The 16,638-nt window shown below is 38.7% G+C and overlaps 1 protein-coding gene and 1 long non-coding RNA gene across 7 annotated transcripts in view; one reads left to right on the top strand and one right to left on the bottom strand.

The window, feature by feature from the left end:
* The window catches only part of CEP85L (centrosomal protein 85 like), a 104,444-nt gene that overhangs the window by 26,341 nt on the left and 61,465 nt on the right, over positions 1 to 16,638 (top strand). For all 6 annotated transcript variants that reach the window (XR_009549606.1, XM_060190551.1, XM_060190552.1 and 3 more), the window contains exons 2-3: positions 231 to 392; positions 10,516 to 11,300. Coding sequence is in view for 5 of the 6 variants with exons in the window: in XM_060190551.1 (XP_060046534.1) it covers positions 231 to 392; positions 10,516 to 11,300 (947 nt within the window). In the remaining variant the exon portion in view is untranslated. The remainder of the gene's footprint in view (positions 1 to 230; positions 393 to 10,515; positions 11,301 to 16,638) is intronic.
* Positions 3,369 to 10,590, bottom strand: LOC132538154 (uncharacterized). The gene is made up of 3 exons (XR_009549607.1): positions 10,472 to 10,590; positions 7,233 to 7,382; positions 3,369 to 3,632 (listed from the first exon to the last, which is right to left on the bottom strand). It is a non-coding gene; the product is annotated as an uncharacterized LOC132538154 (long non-coding RNA).

Below are 16,638 nucleotides of genomic sequence, written 5' to 3' on the forward strand. Positions count from 1 at the left end.
CTGCTTTCCATTATAATGCTATTTATACTGTCACCAATGTGATTCAAGACTTTCCTTGTGTTCCATTTCTTAGTTAATGACGATAGACTCTCAGATTTCTGTGTGAAGTTGCCAAGTCAGTTTTAAATTCATGTGTGTTACCGACTTTTCACAAATTCCAAAACACTTATCTTTTGCCTGTTCAGAAATACTATACATGTGTTAATTCTTTCCTCTATTTTCCTTTATAGGCCCAGATTATTCTTCGTCAGCATGGTTACCTGGTAATGAATCCTTGTGGCAGGCCACAACTGTTCCATCTCACCATCGAAGTAACCACACCAGGAGACATAGCATAGCTTCCGACAGTGGAGACACTGGCATTGGCACATCCTGTTCTGACAGTGTGGAAGGTGAGCTAAACATCTTAAAGAGTTTTAGGTATCAACCTAAAAAAGAATCAGGAAAAAGACATTTAGGGACTCTGACTTTTGTTCCAAAGTATGGAATTATGAGATGATGTTTAAATATTTTCAGTGTTGCTGTAAATCAAATGAAATTGTCTCTCTGATTGTACTAGCTTTCCCACTGCTCAGCTCCTGATAAACTACATTTTGATTAGATTACCCATTGAAACAACAATTATGTGTTTTTGTATGTGTGTGTTCTAACTATTGAAAAATAAAGCTGGTATATACATTTTTAAAAAAATTTTTTTTTCCTCCAGGGTTATTGCTGGGCTCGGTGCCTGCACCATGAATCCACCGCTCCTGGAGGCCATTTTTCCCCCTTTTTGTTGCCCTAGTTGTTGCACCCTCGTTGCGGTTATTATTGCCATTGTTGACGTTGCTTTGTTGTTGGATAGGACAGAGAGAAATGGAGAGAGGAGGGGAAGACAGAGAGAGGGGAGAGAAAGATAGACACCTGCAGACCTGCTTCACCGCCCGTGAAGCGACTCCCCTGCAGGTGGGGAGCCGGGGGCTCGAACTGGGATCCTTACGCCGGTCCCTGCGCTTTGCGCCACGTGTGCTTAACCCACTGCGCCACCGCCGGACTCCCGGTATATACATTTTTAAATGAAATTATTTTTAAAATTTTATTACTTTGTTAGTGACAGCCAAAAATCAAGAGGCAGGGGGCATAGAGAGAGGGAAAGAGACAGAGACATCTGCAGCCCTGCTTCGCCACTTGTGAAGCTTTCTCCCCTGTAGGTGGGGACCGGAGGCTTGAACCTGGGTCCTTGTGCACTGTAATGTGTGCACTCAACCAGATCCGTCACCACCCAGCCCCGCTGTTATAAACATTTTTGTGTGGGTTTTGGTATGAACATTGCTCTGTGGTAAGTGCCCAGGAGTACAGTATGGGTGTGGAAGACGTGTGCCTACTTTTTAAAAACATTGTCACAGTCCTGCAGAATGACAATTCTGTTTTCAGCAGCAATGTCCATGGGTCAGTGTGAGCGGTTCAGTTTATTCTTTAGCCTTGCCAGCACGTGGTGGGTTTTACATTGTGGTATTTTTGATAAGGAATACAGTGCTATCTTACCATGCTTATTGATTTTCATAAAGGCTAATGATGTTTCAGCTTTTTGCACATGCTTATTTGCCATCTGTCTATTCTTGTGCTATAATTAGATTGTTTTTTTTATGACTGTTGAGCTTTGAAAGTTCTTTATATTTTAGATGCTGACCCTTTGTAGGGTGGCTGTGTGGTTTGCAAATATTTTCTTCTATTTTGTAGCTTATCTTTTCATCATTAACCAATGTCTTTTGTAAATGACTTTTTTTTCCTTTTAATTTAATGAAGTTCAGGATTTTTACTGTGGTCTGGTTATGTTGGTAAGATTGACTGCCTACATAAATGATCTTAATCTCCAGCTCTTGAGAAGTTAGGCTGATATAATTTCTTTTATTTAACTTTATTTACTTTCCCTTTTGTTGCCCTTGTTGTTTTTATTGTTGTTGTTATTGATGTTGTTGTTGTTAGGACACTCACAAAGCTTTCCCCCCTGCAGGTGGGGACTAGGGGCTTGAACCTGGGTCTTTGTGCATTGTGTACCATGTACTCAACAAGGTGCACCACCACCCCACCCCCCATCTTCTACACATTTTCTGCTTTTTATTCGGTATTGTTGGGTTTATAACTCACTTAAAAAATATTTCACATACAGAGGTAAATTGAGAGGGAGGGGTAGAGAGGAATGTTATTTTAATTCCTTAATAACTTATAATCCATATGTGAGTAATAGTATAAACTGAATATAGGAAGTAAATGCTCTATGAATTGCAAATGTTTCACTTTATTAATGGCTAGTGTATGTGTATTTATTCCCTATACTGGAATTCTTAGTGTCATTCATTCAGTTAATAAATATTTATTGAATACTTAATGTGCTTCAAGTATTGCAGAGTTCAGAATGGGGACGACTGCATCAATTTTAGTAGGGTGGGAACTCCAGTACAGAAAATATCCTAAAATTGCTTTTGACTGAATTGTTTGTAGCCAGGATATTTTGAGATTTCAAATAATGCTAAGTAAGAGTATGAGATTTTTATATTGAGTAATAAATGAAAACACAAATTTAACATTTGTAGCATTGTTTTTTTTTAAGTTTTTTAAAATTTATTATTACCTTTATTCATCTGTTAGAGACAGCCAGAAATCAAGCCAGAAATCAAGGAGGGGAGTGATAGGGAGAGAGACAGAGAGACACCTGTAGCCTTGCTTCACCACTCGTAAAGCTTTCCTCTTGCAGGTGGGGACCGGGGGCTTGTACCCGGCTCCTTGCACATTGTAATACATGCGCTCAACCTCTGGTATGCCACCACCCGGCTCCCGTAATAGTGGTTTTTAGCCATGGTAAATTTGTTCATGTGGTATCACGTTCCTAGTTGGTAGAAAATAGATTAATGACACGAGGACTCGAGTTTATAAGATCACTAAATTGTAGCTTAAGCCATACCAGCATATGGACCAAATTTCTTCCTAGGTTCCCTTTGCTGAATGTGGCCTGGAAGACCCGGCAATTGCTATTGCCACAAAAGTTAGTTTGAGGGCTAAAAATTTGTTTGATAGCTCACCTGAGAGCATCTTTACATCGCCACGTGTGTGACCCAGATTCCGGCCCTACCTCCCATAACACTGAGAAGAGAATCAGTGTTTTGCTGTTGTGGTTTTTGTCTTTGTCTCTTTTTGTCTGAAAAAGTTGACCTGGATTGATCAAGAAGAAAAGAAACTATTTTGAGTGGGAGTTGTATTTTAAGTACTTAGCATATAGGGCAAACTCCAAATGTGGTAGGAGTTGAGTGAAGAGGGAGAAGCAAGAGGAAACTGCTAGTACAGGACTCGAAACAAAAGGGGGTGGTGGTGGAAAGGGAGAGAAGTAAGAAAGAAGGAAAACCTAATTTTTAAAAAAATTTCTTTATTGGGGAATTAATGTGTTTTACAGTCAACAGTAAATATGTTTGTACATACAAAACATTTCTCAGTTTTCCACATAACAATACAACCCCCCAGTAGGTCAGAAGACCAAACTTTTTGTAGTCTTGGCTCTATTACCTCCCATAGGACAGTTTTCCTCTTCAGTAAAACATGACTCTTGAGAGGCAGGATCTTGGATTTCTTCTTTTTTAAAAATCTTTTAAAGCTTGTTCCTGTAGGGGACAGACAGTGGTGCATCAGTAGAATGCTTGTATTGCTGAGTTCAAGCCCCTGGTCCCCATTTGCAAGGAAGCTTCACAAGTGGTGGAGCCGCACTACAGTCTTCCCCCTTCTGTCTCTCTCTCTCCCTCTCCCTCTCCCTCTCCCTCTCCATCTCCCTCTCTTTGTCTCTGTTAGAAAAAAAAAATGGCCTCTGGGTCATGCAGGGTCACTGAGCCCAATGATAACCTTGGTGGGAAAAAAGAAACAGAATTTCTAATTATGTTGAATTAATTGTACATATATAAATTCAGTCATATTTATATATTTAATTAAAAACATGAATAGGCTGAATCTTTTTTTTAAGATTTTATTTATTTACGAGATAGATAGGAGGAGAGAGAAAGAACCGGACATCACTCTGGCATATGTGCTGCTGGGGATCGAACTCGAGCTTTATCACTGCTCCACCTCCCAGAACACAGGCTGAATATTTTTTTTTTCTCTTTAAGAATTCCCAACTGCTAATTTGTATTGGAGATAATTATCTAATTAACCTCGTTTCTTTCAAATTAGAAGGAGCAAATAAACATGAACTTCAGTTTAAACATATCGTCACTCTTCAGCCTCACTAAGAATAATAGGCCTGTTGAATGTGTGTCAGTCCATATCAGAAGGAGAACTCAAGTCAGTTGCCATTTGGTGCAGTGTCTTCATGTACAAAGAAACATCTTGTCAGCGAGGTCTTTGCTTACTGTGGTGTGTGCACTTTACCAGGTGTGCCACCTCCTGGCTCCTGTTTGTGTATTTCGTTATGTTGATTAGACCTTATTAGTTTCTTTCAGTTGATGGCGTCTTCAAAACACTCAATATTGTGAAATGATTCTCTTGATCTTACTCTTTACTTATGGTCCCTCATTTTTTTTTTCCTCCATTTTCTGCATTGTGCCATTCGGGAATAAAGCTATGGCATTGTGTGTGTGTGTGTACTGCTAAGTTACCCCCTGGTCCCAACTTGTACGTTGTTTCTAATTTGGAAAGAAACAGAGCAGAGTGAGAAGAAGCTGAGAAATACAGAGACATCACAACACTGCTCTGCTATCTGTCCATCAAGCTCCTCCAGTGCTGTCCATGGTGCTCCTTGTATGGTGCCATAGTTTGAACTCAGGGCCTCTTACTCATGAGCATACTCTACTGGTTGAACTACCTCCTGACCCGTTTCTCCTCCCTTTCACAGAAAAGATCAAATGTATATCTGTACCTATATCTGCATCTGCATATGGTAAACCCACATGTAGTCAATGCCAAACTTATAAATAGTGACCATTTTAATCCCATCCCAACTATTCTTTCACCGCTGACTTCCATACCATTGCTTATTTTATTTTTGGTTGTTGCTACCACTTTATTGTTCTGGGATGGTTCCTAATCACGCTGTGCTAGGTATTTATACCTGGAGGGAGGGGCCAGATGAAAAGATGTCCCAGAGGTATATTGTAGGCAAGTGTCAGTAACACTAGACTAACAAACAGGAGACCAGGATTCTATTTTGAGATCTGTGCTTTGTCCAGTAATTTAATCTTTATGAACTTTAGTTATTAGCAGTAGGCTAGAGGTTATGCACAGAACACTTAAGCTTGTGAAATCAAGTATTTTCAAGGAAGTATTCAAAAAAAAAGTTATGATTCACATTTCTTTTGTAAACCAAAGAACTCTTTTGTTTCTCCACTTTTGCTTAATGTTCTGTTAACTCACTACATCATCGATCATATTTAAAATAGAATGTTTGAATTATAAATTTTTAAAAATGATGCATGTGTTATCATAGTTTATAAGTTTAATACTTGGAAGATATATTTTGTATCTTTATTGACATTATTTTTCACTTCAGTTTTATTCTTCCTTTATTCAGCCATTCTCTCCCTCTCACTAACCCCAAACCCCCCCCCCCCCCAGGGTTTTGCCTCTTGGCATGGTAAAATAGCAATATGTGTGAACCTAGATAAGTTCAGTTTATTTTATATACATGTGAGGAATCTAAATACCTCTTACCTAGAAAGGGTTTAGGGAAGATATTAATGATTCCACATCTGCCCCAACGTGCAGGTGGATAGAGGACAAAAGATAAAGTTGTCTGCACTGTTCTAAAAGTGGTAGTTGTGTGTCTGAGAAACTTTGCACTAAAAATTACATACCATGCTTTAAGAGATCAAGTGATAGTTGAATCTAAATCTTTTTATAGAAAGGAAATGATACCAAGACTTTTAAGTCTTGTCTTAATTTTTATTGAGGGGATAATGTTTTAATGTTTTACAAGACAATAGATTTCTCAGGGGCAACAATTCTCTATGGGGAATTGACATCTTGATATTTGGCCTCTGTTCTCCTTAAAATATCTGCCAACACATGACACCCATGACTAAAGTGTCATCTCCTACTATCGTGCCACCCCATCATCTGTTTCATATTAGAAATCTGAGATCTGGGAGTCGGGCAGTAGCGCAGCCGGTTAAGCGCACGTGGCACAAAACACAAGGACCAGCGTAAGGATCCCAAATCCAGTCCCCGGCTTCCCACCTGCAGGAGAGTTGCTTCACAAGCGGTGAAGCAGGTCTGCCGATGTCTGTCTTTCTCCCTCTCTGCCTTCCCCATCTCTCTCCATTTCTTTCTGTCCTATCCAACAACAATGACATCAATAACAGCAACAGTAATTACAACAATAAAAAAATTAAGTAAAAAAAAATCTGATGCAAATGACCAGTGGTGGTGGAGAGAGGGACCTGTTAGCCATCTAGGACCATCTCTGACTAGGGACCCGTTAAGTGAGACAGTCTCTTGCCCTTGTCTGGCTTTTGTAGTTGTCTGTTTATCTGACAAGCTAGGACTTTCTCCCAGCTGTTGGAGTGTTGAGTGTCATGTGTTGTATCCAAACTAGCATTAGGTTTATGGGGGCTGGCTTCAGGCTGGGGAGGAAGTACACCTAGAATTTTATTGGAGTCTAAGTTAACTTTGAGCTTTTCTAGACATAGCTCAGTGATAAAATAGTTCTTTATCAGATATTCCCTCTGTAAAATATTCCTTATTTATGTTGTGTGTGCATGTATCTGCATGTGCAGATGTGTGGGAGTAGACTAAGTTTTAATCCTAGTTTTGACAGTAATGGATTCTGAAAGTCATGGTTAAATTCATTATTACACTAGAACTCAGGTGCTGGTAATGACCGAATTTGGGATCTTTAAACTTGAAGGCTTTAGAACAGGAGTCAGACCCAGGTAGAACGATTTTTTGTAGTGATCAGAACACAGAATCACTTATTTCGAAAATCATATTACCTGCAACCCTCCAGTGAATGAGAATTCTTGGGGGTGGTATATCAGATCTCAGGTAACTTTTTATATGCTACTTTGAGAACTTCAGATAACTGACTTTTAGCAATAATTGCAACCTACCCTCATAAAGTTCTATGACTAGTATGTTATCAATTGCTTTCAGATTTTTAGGAAATAAACATTAGGCTTGTGGAACTGATTTTTATTATAAATTTCTCTTTTTCTGTGTTGTTGGAAACTACTGAGCTTGCAAACAAAAGGCAGCCTAAGATAGTAGAACATTACCAGATATAAATAGTGGGCAAGGCTGTTGATCTTTCTGGTCTCCGAGGTTTCAGTTGTGACATGGAAAATGAAGTCACTTGATATATTGCTCACTCTTTAGTCACAGTGTTCTCTGAGATCTTTCAAGCTCTTTGAGGCCACACAGTATCTCTGCAAAAGTTTAAATAAATAATAGTTATACTCCTTGAAAAGAAGTTAAACAAGATATTACATAGCTATAAATAAAATCTGAAAGCATCTTTTCCCTTGTTTGCTATTCAAGAGTTGCTTATACTTACTAAGTTTTGGCTATATTCCTCCAGACAATTGCTCTGCTCACGAGTACATACGTACTAGACACACATATGCACTAGACACACATATGCGTGTGTATGCATGCATTTACATATTTAAATATTGAAACGTTCAAACAGATTGCCCCACTTCTTCCAAAAGCTATAACAATTTATTTTCCTTTCCATCCCTGTAGGATACTAGCAGACTTTCACAATCGCATGAATATTATAGGGAGACGGTGTTTTTTTTTTTTTTTTTCTTTTCTTTTTTTCTTTTAGTGAGTTAGAACTTTTTTCCCCCCGAACTTGTATTCTCTACATTTCTTGTTTGGTGCCTTGCTTATTGATATGCTTGACCTATTTTTATTTCATTTTACTTTACTACCTTTTTTGCTTGTTCTGCTTTGTCATATTGCTGGGACTTTTACACTCCGGAGTTACTTCTTCAGATGGAGACAGATAGAGAGATCGAGGGAAGGGGTGCTTAGGAAGACACCACAGCACGAAAGGTGGCTCCTGTGTGACGGGGGCCAGATCCCAGTCTGGGTTGCTTGTGTGGCAAAGTAGGCGCACTATCTCAGTGTGCTATTTTGCTAACTCCACTTTGCCTATTTTTAAGCTGTTTTTTAACAATTTGTTGGATTATACAGCGATTAACCTGTTTATTATATTGAAAATATTTACTTTTAGCTTTTCCAACATAATAACCAACATTTTACTTTGTGCCTGAAAAATATTTTGAGTTATGTGTACTTCATCTAACCCTCACTGTCAGCTTTACTCTATAGATAGAAGAAAACTAAAGATTCAAGAAAATTCAAGAATGTATTTTAGCAAATATCACTACTAAATGGTAGAGGATTTGAGTCTGAAAATACTTTAGAAGTATTAAACTAAAAAAAACTATTATCTTTATATGGAAATGTTTAATCTAAAACACTGAACAAAAATTTGATAGGAAAATATTGTTGGGGGCCAGATGGTGGCGCACCTGGTTGAACACACATGTTACAGTGTACAAGGTCCTGAGTTTGAGCCCCCAGCCCTCACCTGCAGGGGTAAAGCTTCACAAGTGGAGAAACAGGGCTGCAGGTCTCTCTCTCTTCCTTTCTAACCCCCCCTTCCCTCTCAAGTTCTGGTTGTCTCTATCCAATAAAAACAAATAATGATGATAAAAAATATATAGTTTAATGTCAGCATATTTGAAAAAAAAAAGGAAGCATATCTGTATGATGATTTTAATATAACTATTCCTCTAGGAGTAGTTAGACACACACACACATATGTATTTGTAAAACACTGTAATAATGCAAATGCCCTATAGCATTTTGTTGACATTTGTATCATACTCAAAACTCATCTTTTTGAAAGTTTTTTAAGTTAATATTTCATTTGATAGGGCAGAGAGAAATTGAGAAGAGAAGGGGAGATATAAAGAGAGACACTTGTAACTCTGCGTCACCACTCTCAAAGCTTCTCCCTTGCAGGTGGGGGCTGGGGGTTTGAAGCTGGGTGCTTATGCTTGGTAAAATGTGCACCCAACTGGTAAATCTAATAGTTTGTACATACATAACATTTCTCAGTTTTTCCAGAACTAATCTTTTAAAATGTATGTTTTTTTTTTTTTATTTTTTTTATGAGAGATAGAGGTTGGGGGAGAAGAGGAGCGAGCCAGCATTGGAGCACTGCTCAGCTCTGGCACATTATAGTGCAGAGGGTCAAACCTGAAGCCTCTGGCCCTTGGGCCTTGAAAGCTTCAGAAGCATATTCACCCCTGCTTTCTTTTTCTGTTGAGTAAGATAATAATTAATATATCTTCTCCTGACAGAATTTTTGTTGTGGCTTCGTGTATGATTGCCATGCTCCCAGTGTGGAGGGCCTTTCCTTTCCGTTCCGTTCCTTTTCCTTTTCTTTCCCTTTCTTTGCCTCTTCTCTCCCCTCCCCTTCCCTCTTCTCTCTCCTCCCTTCTCTCCTCCCCTCTTTTCCCCTCCCTCCCTCCCTCCCTCCCTCCCTCCCTCCCTTCCCTTCCCCTCCTCTTTCCTCTTTCCCCTTTCCCCTTTCCTTTCCTCCTCTTCCTCCTCTTCCTTTTTCTTCTTCTCCCCTCCTGCCTCCACTGTACGATGTTCCCTTTTGGGAGCCAGGGCCTTCAGTCTGGTTCCTGCTGCATGGTAAACTACATCCTCTACTGTGTGAGGTACCTCCTGGCCCCCAGTCATAATCGTCTGTCAATCTTCATGTCGGTCATTTTAGTCACTCTCAACCCTTCTTTATTCTTTGGGCTTTCATGGGGCTTACTAAAACTGTTTATATATATGGAATAATATTATATAGAGCCTGCCCTAAGGCAATAGCTATATTATACTTTTACAAATAGAAAAAAAACATACTACTTGGGGATTTAGTGAATGTTCATAGAAATATAGGAGTGCAAATAGACTAAAAGTTCTAGCTTGGGAACATATAATTATTTATGCCATTAAGGTGGACTGAATTTGTTGGAAAAAGTTTGCATCTGCTAATTTATTGCTGGCACTCATCCTGATTATTTGTTACTCAGTAGTGGATTGAATTAGAGTTTGGGGAAGTGCAGATTTGGCTAGATTTCCACAGTTCACAGAATATGCTGAAAGATACTACTTTGCGGTAGTCTCTTCAATTTCAGCGCTGGATTATGAGTAAGGCTTCTGTAGAGAGGTGAATTTTTCTCTTGAAGGCCTAATATTTAGGTTAGGTGGAGTGAATGTAACTCTTTCCCCCAGTCTTTTCATCTTTATGGAGATTGTAAATAGACATGCACTTTATATGTCATTTCAGAAAACAATATTTGAAAATACATTTGATTTATTTCAGATAAAGGAATAGTAATTTCCTCATTTTGATAAAATTATTCTGGAAAACTTGTCATCACATTGTCAAGTCGTGTTTAGAATTTAATTTTGATCATTTTCATTTCGCCTCACTTACCGCCTCTTAATTGCAGTTAATTTGGCATTCTTTCTTCTTTCCAGATCATTCAACTTCAAGTGGCACGTTGTCTTTTAAGCCTAGCTGGTCACTGGTTACTCTTCCAACTGCCCATGTCATGCCGTCTAACTCCAGTGCTTCAGTTTCCAAATGTGGAGAATCATTGGCCTCAGATGGCTCAAAATGGAGTAAAAGCCTTATGCAAACACTGGGAAACCACTGCAGAGGGGAACAGGACTCATCACTCGACATGAAGGACTTCAGGCCCCTCCGGAAATGGTCGTCTCTATCCAAACTCACTGCCCCGGATAACTACAGCCAGGTTGACACTGTGCGCACAGATGGGTCAAGAAGTGGGTTGGACAAAACAGGGAGAATCAAAGCTTTAACACCACAGCTGAAATCACTTGGGCCGACTTTACACGACAGTATGGAGCTGCTTAAGCTAGACGACAAGGAAATAAATAAAAAACGATCCTCAACACTTGACTGCAAATATAAATTTGAGAGCTGTAGCAAGGAGGAATTTAGAGCTGCGTCTTCTGTTCTTAGGAGACAGACTTTAGACATGACTTTTAGTGCCTTACCTGAAAGCAAGCCTACTATAACAAGCTCCGAGACTTTTGACCCTCCCAGATATTTAATGCTTGGTCAGCAGGCAGTAGGTGGAGTTCCCATTCAGCCTTCTGTGAGAACACAGATGTGGCTTACAGAGCAGTTGCGGACAAACCCTTTGGGGGGCAGAACTACAGAGGACTCTTACAGTTTATCTCCTTGGCAACAGCAGCAGATTGAAGAGTTTCAGCAGGAAAGTGAAACACCAGTGCAGGTAAGGTTCAAACCCTAGTGTTTGCTTCCCTCCAGTGGATGTTATGAGAATAGTGGCACACTTAACAGCAAGTATATGACATGTCACAGATTGCTTTGCTTTGTCTTCCCCCATATTCTAAACTCAAAAAATACTGGAGGAGCCGGGTGGTGACACACCCATTAGAGTGCATGTGTTATAATATTCAAGGACTCAAGTTCAAGCCTCTGGTCCCCACTTACAGGGGGAAGCTTCATTAATGATCAAGAAGTACTACAGGGGAGTTGGGCTGTAGCACAGCGGGTTAAGCGCAGGTGATGCAAAGCGCAAGAACCAGCGTAAGGATCCCGGATCGAGCTCCCAGCTCCCCACCTTCAGGGGAGTCACTTCACAGGCGGTGAAGCAGGTCTGCAGGTGTTTCTCCCCTCTGTCTTCCCCTCCTCTCTCCATTTCTGTCTGTCCTAGCCAACGACGACGACATTAATAACAACAACAATAATAACTACAACAATAAAACAAGGGCAACAAAAGGGAATAAATATTTTTTTTAAAAAAGAAGTGCTATAGGTATCTCTCTCCCTCTCTTATCCCCTTCCCTCTCAGTTTCTCTCTGTCTCTATCCAATAAATAAAATATTAAAAATATTAGCAAAACTAAATGAGACTAACAAAAAACTTAAACCATGTGTGCTATTTGGTTTTTACTTTCCTTATTATTGTTAAGTGGGCATAAAAGTAAACAAAGCAAAACTTAATCAGTCTTGAAAATTTTAAAACAGAAACAGATTGATTGTGGGACAGGAAAACATTAACTTGGGAGTATGAAGTTGTGTATTTTTTTTTTTTCTATTGCATTCAGAACCTGGATTTTCTCTACCTTTACTTAATATATAATGTCTCTGGGGCTTAGTATGCTCATATATGAAAGTAGAAAATGGGGGAGTTGAGCGGTAGCACAGTGGGTTAAGCACATATGGGCTTGAAGCACAAGACCTGCGTAAGGATCCGGGTTCGAGACCCCGGCTGCCCACCTGCAGGGGGTCGGGGGGAGGTCCATTCACAGGCAGTGAAGCAGGTCTGCAGGTGTCTTATCTTTCTCTCCTCCTCTCTGTCTTCCCCTTCTCTCTTCATTTCTCTCTGTCCTATCCAACAACGACATCAATTACAACAACAATAAACAGCAACAAGGGCAACAAAAGGGAAAATAAATAAATATAATAAAAGAAAGTAGAAAATGGAACTGATACCATTTATGAAGTTTTGATAATTATTGATAAGTATTTTGTTTATAAAACAGATGCGAACTTTATTTATTTATTTAATTAATTAATTAATTTATTTATTTATGAGAGGGATAGGAGGAGAGAGAGAAAGAACCAGACACCACTCTGGTACATGTGCTGCCGGGGATTGAACTCGGGACCTCATAGCTTGAGAGTCTAACACTTTATCCACTGTGCCACTTCCCGGACCACGTGAACTTATTCCATGCTCCCAGAGGGATAGAGAATGGGAAAGCTATCAGGGGAAGGGATGGGATATGGAGATTGGGTGGTGGGAATTGTGTGGAGTTGTACCCCTCCTACCCTATGGTTTTGTTAATTTATCCTTTCTTAAATAAAAAATAAATTAAAAAAGAAAATTTAAAAAAATATCTTTATTTTATTTACTGGATAGAGATAGCCAGAAATTGAGAGGGAAGGGGTGAGAGAGAGAGACAGAGAGACAGAGAGACATCTGCAACACTGCTTCACCACTTGCAAAGCATTCCCCCTGCAGGTGGGGACTGGGGGCTCAAACCTGGGTCTTTGTACACTGTAATATATGCACTCAACCAGGTGTGCTACCACTCAGTCTCTTTAATTAATTTTTTAAAACCTTATTTTATTTGATAGGACAGAGAAATTTAGAGGGAAGAGGGGGGATATAGTCGGAGAGAGACAGATACCTGCAGATCTGTTTCACTGCTTGTGAAGCTTTCCCCCTGCAAGTGGGGACCAGGGGCTTGAACCCAGGTTCTTGCACACTGTAATGTGTGCTTAGGTGCACCACCACCCAGCTCCATGTACTTATTTTTTAAATGAATAAATTGTTACTATTTATCTACTAATCACTTTAGGAAATCACTTTCGATAAATTATGAATAAAAAAATAACCAGTAGTATGTACTCTAATGTGACATGTAAATGACATTCATTGATGTGCAAATGTTGTGTAATTTTCTTCAACACATTTTGACTGAGAAAACAACTACAGAATTTTAAAAATCATGTTGCCTTCTTTACTATCAAAATTTTCTGTTAGTAATTCTTTCAAAAACTATAAAATATCTCGAGTAGAAACTTAAATTTTCTATTATTGCTATTAGTAGGACTAACAAAGAATAAAATGAATGTATTATATGAGAGGATAATGATATTAGTTATTTATTAAACAACGTTCATTTGCAGTGTTTGGATGACTGATTCTCATCTAATTCTCTTGGCTGACTATTGTAGAACAATATCTCAGACATCTGCATGGCACCTCCAACTGCTTTTTTTTATTTTGAAAATTCTATTATTCCTTACAAGTCTTTTTAAAACATTGGTTTCCTTTTAGTCTAATTTCTACATAAAGGAAAGAGCCTTACTATGATTCAGCCCATATGATAGTTTGTGACCAAATATGACTTTCAAGCATAACTGCTAAACTCTCACCACCATAAAAAGAATTCTTAAAATTAAGAGTGTGCTGGGCACATTCTAACACTATCACTCATTTCCCCCCTTTCTTCCCTCAAGAGATTAATATTGTACCTAAAATTTTTCATTATCTTGGGACTCATCCCAGAGTAACTATTGAGCCTCTCTCAGTCTTCTGTGCATGGTATTTCTTGATCTCCTTTGATTCTTACTAAACCAGCTAGAGTACAGGTACTATATTACTTTAAAACATTTTCCTGTGTGTATGTTGGAGAATCATCTATGTCCCTGGTTGGTTAGGATACGGGTCTTGTCAAAGTAGAACGTCTACACAATCTTTTTTCCCTCTGTTTTACATCAATCTTCTCTCAGACTCTCCAAAAGCTCTTTGGTCCTTCAAGATCTGTGTTGAGAGAGAACATAAAATTGTCCTTTTTTTTTTTTTTTTTAAATCCCTTACATTTTGGGGGGGGGGCGGGGGAAGAGGGCGAGGAAGTGTTGAGTATGTGCTTTTACACACGGCAACATCCACTGGATTACTTTGTGCCAGGGCTGGGGAAGCTTTTTTTTTTTTTTTTCCTGCCAAGGATCATTTGGATATTTATAACATTATTTGAAGGCTGTACAGAATTATCAATTTCAAAATTACTACTGAATTTCTATGGGAAAAGATGCTAGAATTAGTCCTGTCTGAAGTTGCCTTAGCAGGGACAGACCAAAAGATTTTGAAGTCCAAATAAGACACATGGACCACACATTTCCCACCCCTTCTAACATATAAGTCAGTCTGTTGGTACTTTTTTTTACATCATATTTTACTAGAATTTTTTTATATAAATAAAAAACTAAATATGAAGGAAAACTTTTTTCTTAGTTTTTTTTCTTGCCATCAGGGTTGTCACTAGGGTCTCAGTGCTTGCGTGACTCCAGTGCTCCCAGAAACCACTTTTTTCTTTTGTTTTTGACAGAGGGTGAGAGACAGAGAGGAGAGACACAGCACCACTGTACTGCTTGTGAAGCTTCTACCCCTTGGTGGTTTGTGTGTGTGTGTGTGGTGTGTGTGTGTGTGTGTGTGTGTGTGTGGTGTGTGTGTGTGTGTGTGTGTGTGTGTGTGTGTGGTGTGGTGTGTGTGTGTGTGGTGTGTGTGTGTTGTGTGTGTGTGTGTGTGTGTGTTTGGGTGGGTGGGGCAGAAGAAGCCTTAAACTCAGGTTCTTGTAGGTGATGACATGTGTATTCTACCAGGTATAACCTCAGCTGTGAAAAGTTTTATTTCTAACACCAGATTACCATTTTTGTATTGTTATATTGTCTGAGAAAAGAAAGTTTTCTTATTTAATATTTTCTGATTAAGGAAATGCTGTTTTACATTTCTGATTTTGTCTTGGGGTACAATTTCATACATCCCCCAAATGTGTGTTGGTACAATTTCATATCTCTCTAAAATATGTTAGCACGCTTCACTCATTACTAAAGCTTTCTTTTTGTATGGCTTTCGTCTTATTTCTACCTGCTTACTGTAAATGTACACTGGATCATATAAACTGTGCTATTCACAACAAGATTTAACAAATTCAGGAGCTAAAAGCATATAATTGATGCAGACATATTTTAATAAAAATTATCAAATTTTGACTTAATATCTGTCAAATTTTCTATATTGTACTCTGGGGTATAACTTATAGACATTTAAAATTGTTTAGGGGAGTAGATACTTGAAAATATATCATTTTCCCACATAATAGAAGAATAAGCGCCTTTAAGCCGATCAGTTACTTTACATAAGCCTGCCCTCTTGTGTTCATGCTAAGAATTCTCGGTCATATTGCTACTTGGCTTTGGGGAAGCCACTGCCAGCATCCTACAAAATTAAACCTGCTTACATGTAAAATGATTTATGGTCATATCAATCATGAGTCCACCATAGAGCAATTTCACAAAGTTCAAGAGGACTCATTTTAATATACAGTTTACATGAAACATCTTAAGCAACTAAAATATAAAAGGTGATATTTAACAGAAATGAGTTCATTTTTATACACTATAGATTAAGAGTAGAATTTATTTTACAGTAGAAATGTTTGTGTACTTTATGTTTAAAAGATCCAACACATTGTTTTCTTATTGTATCTTACTATAATTTCATTTAGAGAATGAGTTTTTGTTCTAGATTGAGTTGCAGTATCCCTAAGAATATAAAGTTTTTAAAAAGAAAAAAGTTTTAATTCTATTAAAGGCAGAATGAAAAGAAAAAAATTATTTATGCTTCACTTAAAACTTCACAGTTTATAGTTTTGTTTTGATATTGTAACTAACAAAGAAAAGAATTTATAATGTCAGTAACCTGGAAGGCTGCACAGTGGGAGAGTCCTGGATATGTAAGCATGAGGTCATGTGTTTGAACCTTAGCACCGCATGTACCAAAGTGCTGACTTATGTTTCCCAAATATACCAGAAAGGAGTAGGGAGTTTTCCAGCATTCTCATTCATCACCCCCACCTGTGTGTGTGTTTTCAGTACCAATTTTTTGTTGGCTAATAGTTTTAAGTGGCCAAAGAGGAAACTGAAAATCCTTCAGCCACATCCTGGTGGTGGTGCACCCAGTTGAGTGCATACATTACCATGCACAGGGGGTTTGAACCCTGCTCCCCACCTGCAGGGGACACACTTCACAAGATA

The sequence above is a fragment of the Erinaceus europaeus genome, chromosome 4 (genome assembly GCF_950295315.1).
Source record: "Erinaceus europaeus chromosome 4, mEriEur2.1, whole genome shotgun sequence".
NCBI classification, from domain to species: Eukaryota; Metazoa; Chordata; class Mammalia; order Eulipotyphla; family Erinaceidae; genus Erinaceus; species Erinaceus europaeus.